Source organism: Mytilus edulis, chromosome 11 (genome assembly GCF_963676685.1).
Source record: "Mytilus edulis chromosome 11, xbMytEdul2.2, whole genome shotgun sequence".
NCBI lineage: Eukaryota > Metazoa > Mollusca > Bivalvia > Mytilida > Mytilidae > Mytilus > Mytilus edulis.
Window position 1 is genome coordinate 64,742,477 of NC_092354.1, and position 10,665 is coordinate 64,753,141.

The following is a 10,665-nucleotide window of genomic DNA, read 5'->3' on the forward strand; positions in this document are numbered from 1 at the left end:
GCACAAAGTTTGTGCTTCGATTTTTGATCCGTCAAAAAACATGGCCGCCGTTACTTAAAATAGAACATAGGGGTCAAATGCAGTTTTTGGCTTATATCTAAAAAACGAAAGCATTTAGAGCAAATCTGACATGGGGTAAAAATGTTCATTAGGTCAATATCTATCAGCCCTGAAATTTTCAGTTGAATCAAACAACCCATTGTTGGGTTGCTGCCACTTAATTAGTAATTTTAAGGAAATTTTGCAGTTTTTGGTCATTATCTTGAATATTATTATAGATAAAGATAAACTGTAAACAGCAAAAATGATCAGCAAAGTAAGATCTACAAACAAGTCAATATGACCAAAATTGTTAATTGACCCCTTAAGGGGTTATTGTCCTTTAATGACAATTTTTCACAATTTGTTCATCATATTTGTTAACTTTAAAAAATCTTCTCCTCTGAAACTACTGAATGGATTTGGATGAAACTTAGCATGATTGTTCCATAGATTATCCTGCACAAAGTTTGTGCTTCGATTTTTGATCCGTCAAAAAACATGGCCGCCGTTACTTAAAATAGAACATAGGGGTCAAATGCAGTTTTTGGCTTATATCTCAAAAACGAAAGCATTTAGAGCAAATCTGACATGGGGTAAAAATGTTCATTAGGTCAATATCTATCAGCCCTGAAATTTTCAGATGAATCAAACAACCCATTGTTGGGTTGCTGCCACTTAATTGGTAATTTTAAGGAAATTTTGCAGTTTTTGGTCATTATCTTGAATATTATTATAGATAAAGATAAACTGTAAACAGCAAAAATGATCAGCAAAGTAAGATCTACAAATAAGTTAATATAACCAAAATTGTCAATTGACCCCTTAAGGGGTTATTGTCCTTTAATGACAATTTTTCACAATTTGTTCATCATATTTGCTAACTTTAAAAAATTTTCTCCTCTAAAACACTCAACTAAATTCAACCAAACTTCAACTGAATGATCAGTAGGGTGTATAAAATAAAGTTTGTGTTTTATTTTCTATTTCGTCAAAAAACATGGCCGTCATGGCTAAAAATAGAACATAGGATAAAATGCAGTTTTTGGCTTATATCTCAAAAACTCCAGCATTTAGAGCAAATAAGACAAGAAGTTAAAGTATTTATTAGGTCAAGGTCTACCTGTCCTGAAATTTTCAGCCGAATTGGGTAATTGGTTTTTCAGGTATAATGCCCCTGAATTGATGATTTTAAAGAAATTTTGCAGTTTTTGGTTATTACCTTGAATATTAATATAGATACAGATAAACTGTTTATAGCAAAAATGTTAAGCAAAGTAAGATCTACAAATAAGTCAATTTGACCAAAATTGTCAATTGACCCCTTAAGGAGTAATTGCCCTTTAAAGGTTTTTTTTTACAATTTGTTCATCATGTTGACTTACTTTAAAAAATCTTCTCCTTTGAAACTGCTGTATCAATTTCAGCCAAACTTAGGCTAAATGAGTTTCAGAGTATCTAGTATAAATTTTATATTTTATTTTCCTGTATGTCAAGAAACATAGCTCCTATGGCTAAAATAGAACAGGAGAATTTTTTTATTTTTTTTTGCTTTTGAAAAAAATAGGACGATTCAAAGAACATTTAAATAAATTGAAAAGCCAAAATAATCATTGATGAGATATTTAACCAAAAAAATTAAGGTGAGCAATTCAGGCTCTTAAGAGCCTCTTGTTTTTTATCAGGGTCTATAAATAGTTATAGGACTACTTTCACGCATGCGTAGCACAAAGTACAGGAAGCACCTGTTTAACTCGTGAAGACAATTTGAACGTTTTAAATAAAGTTCTATATAATATTTTTTAAATGGAAATTGTCGAAAGTTTTTGATAGCAATTTATATCAATTGTGACGAAAATGCATTCAAATGAAGAATCTACGACAAACAAACTTCAAATTGTGATCGTTTGAGAAATAATGAAATTCAAATGTGAATTGTCCGGTGGTAACAAATTATTTTGATCAAATGACGAAATTGTTGAAGTGCCAACTGACTGATTTTTCCTGGGGAAATAATTATAATGGACAATTATGAGATTTATTATAATTAACAGATTAGTGACCCATCGGATGGTGAAAAGCAGATTAGTTGTAATCACAACTTGTAACACCTATTGAAAATGTTAATTACCTGGGGATCATAAACTTGTCAAAAACATAAAGACAGGTAGATTTATAGTATTTTAATGAGAAAATATTTTTACACTTTCTAAATTTAAGTGACGAAATTAATTTGAAAAACTTTCCTCAATGTGAAAACCCTTTCGTAAATTACGAAAATGATGAGCGCTTGCAAAATCACTGATAAATGCCTGACAACACAGATCGGTGATAGACCTAAATTAGTATTTCCATTATCTAGTTTTTTAGCTCACCTGGCCTAAAAGGCCACATGAGCTTTTCTCATCACTTGGCGTCCGTCGTCGTCGTCGTCGTCTGTCGTCGTTAACAATTTTTCAAACATCTTCTCTGAAAATACTGAATGGATTTGAATGAAACTTAGCATGATTGTTCCTTAGATTATCCTGCACACAGTGTGTGCTTCGATTTTTGATCCGTCAAAAAACATGGCCGCTGTTACTTAAAATAGAACATAGGGGTCAAATGCAGTTTTTGGCTTATATCTAAAAAACGAAAGCATTTAGAGCAAATCTGACATGGGGTAAAAATGTTCATTAGGTCAATATCTATCAGCCCTGAAATTTTCAGATGAATCAAACAACCCATTGTTGGGTTGCTGCCACTTAATTAGTAATTTTAAGGAAATTTTGCAGTTTTTGGTCATTATCTTGAATATTATTATAGATAAAGATAAACTGTAAACAGCAAAAATGATCAGCAAAGTAAGATCTACAAACAAGTCAATATGACCAAAATTGTTAATTGACCCCTTAAGGGGTTATTGTCCTTTAATGACAATTTTTCACAATTTGTTCATCATATTTGCTAACTTTAAAAAATCTTCTCCTCTGAAACTACTGAATGGATTTGGATGAAACTTAGCATGATTGTTCCATAGATTATCCTGCACAAAGTTTGTGCTTCGATTTTTGATCCGTCAAAAAACATGGCCGCCGTTACTTAAAATAGAACATAGGGGTCAAATGCAGTTTTTGGCTTATATCTCAACAACGAAAGCATTTAGAGCAAATCTGACATGGGGTAAAAATGTTCATTAGGTCAATATCTATCAGCCCTGAAATTTTCAGATGAATCAAACAACCCATTGTTGGGTTGCTGCCACTTAATTGGTAATTTTAAGGAAATTTTGCAGTTTTTGGTCATTATCTTGAATATTATTATAGATAAAGATAAACTGTGATCAGCAAAGTAAGATCTACAAATAAGTCAATATGACCAAAATTGTCAATTGACCCCTTAAGGGGTTATTGTCCTTTAATGACAATTTTTCACAATTTGTTCATCATATTTGCTAACTTTGAAAAATCTTCTCCTCTGAAACTACTGAATGGATTTGGATGAAACTTAGCATGATTGTTCCTTAGATTATCCTGCACAAAGTTTGTGCTTCGATTTTTGATCCGTCAAAAAACATGGCCGCCGTTACTTAAAATAGAACATAGGGGTCAAATGCAGTTTTTGGCTTATATCTCAAAAACGAAAGCATTAAGAGCAAATCTGACATGGGGTAAAAATGTTCATTAGGTCAATATCTATCAGCCCTGAAATTTTCAGATGAATCAAACAACCCATTGTTGGGTTGCTGCCACTTAATTGGTAATTTTAAGGAAATTTTGCAGTTATTGGTCATTATCTTGAATATTATTATAGATACAGATAAACTGTAAACAGCAAAAATGATCAGCAAAGTTAGATCTACAAATAAGTTAATATGACCAAAATTGTCAATTGACCCCTTAAGGGGTTATTGTCCTTTAATGACAATTTTTCACAATTTGTTCATCATATTTGCTAACTTTAAAAAATCTTCTCCTCTAAAACTACTCAACCAAATTCAACCAAACTTCAACTGAATGATCAGTAGGGTGTATAAAATAAAGTTTGTGCTTTATTTTTTATTTCGTCAAAAAACATGGCCGTCATGGCTAAAAATAGAACACAGGGTAAAATGCAGTTTTTGGCTTATATCTCAAAAACTGCAGCATTTAGAGCAAATAAGACAAGAAGTTAAAGTATTTATTAGGTCAAGGTTCACCTGTCCTGAAATTTTCAGCCGAATTGGGTAACTGGTTTTTCAGGTATAATGCCCCTGAATTGATGATTTTAAAAAAAATTTGCAGTTTTTGGTTATTATCTTGAATATTATTATAGATACAGATAAACTGTTAATAGCAAAAATGTTAAGCAAAGTAAGATCTACAAATAAGTCAATTTGACCAAAATTGTCAATTGACCCCTTAAGGAGTTATTGCCCTTTAAAGGCTTTTTTCACAATTTGTTCATCATGTTGACTTACTTTAAAAAATCTTCTCCTTTGAAACTGCTGTATCAATTTCAGCCAAACTTAGGCTAAATGAGTTTCAGAGTATCTAGTATAAATTTTATATTTTATTTCCTTGTATGTCAAGAAACATAGCTCCTATGGCTAAAATAGAACATAGGAGAAAATGATTTTTTTTTTGCTTTTGAAGAAAATAGGACGATTCAAAGAACATTTAAATAAATTGAAAAGCCAAAATAATCATTGATGAGAGATTTAACCAAAAAAATTAAGGTGAGCGATTCAGGCTCTTGAGAGCCTCTTGTTCTGTGTTTGTATTAATTAATTAACTTTACCTTAGCTTCTAAATAGGCGTCAAAGCAAATTGTTTTGAACATCCTTCAGGGAGACGGATTTATAAAAGTTTTTCCAAACTTGTTTCCGAATCCCATATTTGAACTTTATGTAACATTGTAATATTTGTCTTGACATTTTTCATTAATAAATACTGTTTAAACTAAAGCAAAAATTTTTTATCCTTCTGGAAATCGATAATTTTGTCTGCAACTTTGTTGGGGTTCATGTTTGCCATTTGTTATTCCTAAAGTTCTTAAAGAAATGTCATATATATTTACATTGAAAACATGTATAAGATAATAATGATGCTTACTGACTACATTTTTTGCTTGTTTTAGATGGTGACTGTTTACAGACATCTGTAAGTGGGTTTGTGAGAAATGGAGAAGATTTGGTCTTGCATTGCAAGTGTAGTTGTTCATGTACACCCAGTTGGAGATGGTCAGGAGGTCCAAATAATGTTGATTTGACCAATAATCAGCAGGTACTTTCATCAAACATTGAAAAAATCATCATTACTGAAAATCCTCCAGGTGTACATGATTATTCAATGACACTGAAGACAAAGGAGACTGATTTTTTTGGGTCTAACTTTACCTGCCATAATGGTTTTGCTACAAAGAAAATAAATAGATCTGTGTGTAAGTTGCTTTTAATTCCCTAGTTAAAACATTCATATAGAAATTTAGATACAATATGCTCTTCCATTAAAAGGAAATTCTCAAAAAACGTAAAAGGATTCTGTATAAATATTATTAAAAAAGTGGGAGTATACTGATAGGCCTCTACTAGTATCTGTCCCTGCATCTGTCAGTCTATCAGTCTGTCCGTTCCATAAATATTTTTTATGACATTTTTTCAGGAACTACACTACAATGATTTCTGAAATTTTGTTTTGGGGTTGACATAAGTCAGCTATATCATGTGATGCGTTTTCAGGTTCATCACTCAACAACTTCCTGTTTACCGAACACTTGAATCATTGTACAAATAACATCCAAGTTGAAAAATTTTCGTCACATTTTCTCAGGAACTACTTTACAAGGATTTCTGAAATTTGCTTTCAGGGTTTATATAAGTAAGCTAACCTGCAAGGTGCATTTTCAGATCCATCACTCTTCAACTTCCTGTTTACTGTCATGTTTTTAGGCGGAGGCATCATCTTCTTCTCACATTTTCTACTTGTTATGTTTTATTCTCCTGGATAATGAGCAAAACTGATTTGAAAATGCAACCACCGTAACTGAACAAGTGCGTATTGTGACTGCATCTTGACAAAACTCATGTGATAGTTAAGATTTCACCCTTATATATCACAAAGTACCAAATAAGCAGGACATACCTTTGTCACCTTTCAGAAAAGAGAAATGCCTGTTATCCATCTTGTCTGCTTATCATATAACATGAGGGTTGTCAATTTTAGAAACATAGAAATCTTTGCAAAAATAATGTGACATCCTGCCTATTTTCCTAATAGATAGGGTGGGTGATTCAGTAGAACCTCTAAAGGAATAGGAAAATCTTGTTTTTGTCTGGCCTTGATAGAGTCAAAAAACAAGACTTAGGTATACAGTTTCAGATGGCAGGAGTACTAGTGTCAATGTTCAATATATTAATTTATGATTAGGTCAGTTGTAGTTAACCTCTAATAGTAGGTCAATGACATTTGATATGCAGTTGTATTAGCACTAGCACATCTCATTTCCATGGAGATTATTTTACTACAACCCCTTACTCATGGTCTGTTGACTTTGAAACTTTTACTTAGTGTACATGTATTAGGTCATATAGTGTGGAACTACTAGTAGTAGGTTTATAAGCATTTTCAATGTAGATTATTTGGTCCTGCTCCGTCAGTCATGGCTCTATTGACTTTGAAAGTTTTGCTAAGTTAACTTGTAGTTGTTTGTGATTAGTGTCAAGTGGTAAATGTTAGTCTGGCAGGGTTTAAACCTTCATGTTACAGACTTTCAACATGAATTCTATGAGAAGAAAGACAGGTGAGACATTTCAGTGCGTGTTAAAACTGCTATTACAAAACAAATATATTACACACACTTTTGCAGTATCAATATAATAATAAATGATGTATTTATTTTCAGTACTACAACACATATCTCTCCAGTCTACAGTTACCTCAACCATGTCATCACCTGAACAAACAAAGAGCTCAACCATGTTAACACATCAACAAACAAGGACCACAACCATGTCAACACTTAAACCAACAATGACAAGTTATAATAGTGAGTCTGAATGTTAGAAGTTATGTTCAATACCCCTTTTCCATACCTAACATTAGCATGATTAGCAATTGTTTTTAAAGTTGAATAATTCCCATTTCAAATCTGTCAAGGGTATAACTATATAGAGTGACTTTAAGAGAAAATATCATACATCTGATAATATGAATAATTTCAGGACTTGTCTATCCTTTAAATTTGAGCAGTAAATTAATACATAGCCTTCATAACTAATTTTCCATAATTAGCTGTTAAAGCAATGCTTTAATAGTTGATGCATGCATGCATATAAATTACTATTAAAGACACTTGGGAATAATCTGGAAGCTTGTTCCATGCTCTAATTTTTTTTACAATGAATTAATTGAGCATGATATACTGTCATGACTGTAAACCAACTTATTTTTAGCAGATACTTTATTTCACATTTAGTCCTTTCTTGTCCTTTTCCCCAGCAATGTTATTTTGTGATTCTTAAAGGACAAGGTTCACTTATGGCACAAAATGGCCTTAAATATCAACTATTATAAAACACCAAAAAGGTCACAATTTGGTTCGTAAATGGGTCTATTTCAAAAGTCTTAATGCTAAATACATCAGTTCTTTTCATAAAAGTACATAAATATTTTCCAAAGAAAGCGCATTTCTGGTCATTTTGTCAAAATATGAGGATTTTGTGCTATTTTCAGACCTAAAAACTATAGAAACACCTTGGCCGTCACCAACGATTCAGAATGTGTTGTAACCAAAAGATTCCAATTTTTACATAGAATTCAGCGATATAAAAAAAAAAATTGGATCGTGGATGGTGGCCAAGGTAAATGATGCCAAAAACTATCAAAATTCTGGTAAAAAAGTACAAAAATTATGTTTAGCTAAGGGGTCATAGCTTCATAAATTTTTAAGGGAAGTGCCAAGAAATATATTTTTGTCTTAATAGTATTATGACAATTATTTCTTTGTGAAACTTGTAATATTTTGGCCCGATTTAAAAAAAACATAAAAAAATTAGGGCCAATTTGAACCCTTTGTGAACCTTCTCCTTTATTAAATGTAGATAAATAAGGAGAAATCAAAATTGCACACTCCTGCCGATTTATTTTTGTTTTATTTTTCTACTTGCCAAAGTTTCGAAAATACATCGCTTGCGAAAATTAGTTGATTAGTTGAACAGTATGTTTTTATGAGTTTAATTAATTTGAGCATTGACTATATATATCTAATTGTTATATTTCATTTATCTTTGCTGTAAATAAGATCTTGTACATGTGATATTTATGGTAAATAATTGTCTGTGCTGATAAAAGATAGAGATTATGAAGTTAATTATTATCTTTGTATATTTTTAAAGGTAAACTGAATGATGGAACGATTGCAGCAATAGTTATTGGATCTGTTCTAGGGGTAGTAGTAGTTGGAGTGGCTGTATTCTTAGTTAGAAGGAAATGTAATCCACCAAAGAAGGAAAATACAGAAGCAGCAATTTCTATGAATTCATCACCTTAAGAGTAATATTTGTACTCCTGTTTTGATAGATTTTGTGTGTTTTTTTTTTAAATGTAAACTATGAATTATATGGGGACGTAGTCCCCAATAACAGTAGAAAATTCAATAAAAAAAAAATACGGGAAAATTTCCCGAATTTTTCATTGTACTAATGAACTCAAAATTGTTCAAATCTTTTTTTGTCGCCTTTTTGAAATCCCGGACCTGCGCAGAAATCTACAATGTACTTCCTTTTTCCGGTTTTGTTTGTATGAATCTTTGAGTAAAATATATATTTATCAGTCTAGTATAAATAGGGAGGAACGCAATACCAATTTCATTTTTAATAATTCCTTCATATGAAAAAACGTTACCTGATGATAGCGTTTCTTTGTTTACATCGCATATGACATCATAACTTAAATAACGTCACAACTAAAATCCCTAACAACAGAACCAAAATCGGAAACTTTACGGTATTTCCGTTTCTTTTTTTTAACAAATATTTAAGTTACAAAAAAATAATTCATACAGACTTCGTCCCCATTAACAGGTAATGCCTGCCTCATATTACTTAACAAAGTACATACCACATTATATCATGTCTTTGAATTTCAAATTTTGACATGTTTCTGAAATCTTAGAATCCAATCGTCTGAAAAATAAAAAAAAATTTTTACATCTCAAAATCATTCTTTATTTTAATAGATCATTTCTTAAAAATTTCCAAAAAATATATTAGTTTACTGTAACTATAAATGATAAGATGTGGTGTGTAATGTTTAGTATAGTGAAATGTATTTTTTTTAAATTGATTTTACTTAATTTTGTTATGTTTAAATAAACATGTTGTAGAGGCATTAATTGTCCATTTTATTCATAGTTTTGGGACATGTTTAGGATATCAGATAGACCTTACGCAAAACATTTTTTTTTTTACAGGCATTAATATTTATTTTTAAATTCATCATATTAAAAAATATTTTATGGGTACAGATTGACTCATCTCTAAGAATAAATTTTGAAAATACCTGTAAGGCTTTTTTACATTTTTTTGCAGTTTTTAATCAAATCCAATAATTGAATGTCTATATTGTAAAACTTAATTCAATAATACAAATACTAGTGTACCCCAGGCTAATTTCTGTGATATGATCATGATGATCAGAGCAAAGTTGTTATTTGGTAAATTTACTACACATTGTAGTGTTCTAAAAAAATTAAGCTGCCAAAAAAGTGACTGTATCATTGCTTCTCCTTTAAAACCAAATGTTAGATTAATAAGATTTATATATGTAATCATGTTAGGAAAATATTAAATGATAACTAATAAGACCTTTTTCCATTTGAGCATTGCAAATTGGTCTTTGTAGGTGAAAAAAACTACATGCATATTCAATCTTCAACCATTAAAAGTAAAATGTGAAAAGTTGACCTGGAAATATTTGTTCTACTTTTGAATAGCAATTTCATGAATAAATTTCATGCTCACTGTTTCAAAAAGTTTGTAAATTTGCTTTAAAAATAGAAGGAAATTCAGTATTGACTTCTAATTGATCATCAGTGTGTGATTATATACTGTGAAAGTACTTTAATTCGTGGTATTATTTTTTGTGGTTTTAGCAATATCTACATGTTTGTAGGTTTTTAAATTCCTGGATTTTATTTTTTCTAAAAAAAAAAAAAAAATTAAAAATTAAAGCCTTAAGAAACGAATGTTACAAATAGTCTGATTATGAGGAAATTGCAAAGTAAACATTGACCCGTGTAGATTGACTTGGCATTATTCAATTTATTCCCTAGACCATATCAGTAGTCAAACCTGATCATTTCTGATGAGGATCTTTCCATGTCTTGATTTGGACAATAGTTGTTTTATTTTGTTGGACACTTAAATTCGTGGATAAAGTCATCCACAAAAACCACGAAAATTGGTACCCCACAAATAAAAGTACTTTCACAGTAATAAATATATTTGAATCTTAAACTGTCAAGAGCATTTTCCATGTGCAAGTATCAGTATTTACAGCCAAGTCAGGCCTACACTGTCTCAGTGTTGTTGTATTATTTTTACTTCATTTTTAAGATCTTTTACATATTTTATATTTTTATACTAGAACAGTTGTGATCATGTAAAAT

General features: G+C 30.8%; 1 protein-coding gene across 1 annotated transcript in view; it reads left to right on the plus strand.

The window, feature by feature from the left end:
• Nucleotides 1-10,222, plus strand: part of LOC139496067 (dentin sialophosphoprotein-like) — a 37,317-nt gene extending 27,095 nt beyond the window's left edge. The window contains exons 11-13 of the mRNA XM_071284503.1: nucleotides 5,137-5,439; nucleotides 6,901-7,044; nucleotides 8,393-10,222. Of these exons, the coding sequence (XP_071140604.1) occupies nucleotides 5,137-5,439; nucleotides 6,901-7,044; nucleotides 8,393-8,547 (602 nt within the window). The 3' untranslated portion in view covers nucleotides 8,548-10,222. The remainder of the gene's footprint in view (nucleotides 1-5,136; nucleotides 5,440-6,900; nucleotides 7,045-8,392) is intronic.
• The last annotated feature ends 443 nt before the right edge of the window (nucleotides 10,223-10,665 follow it).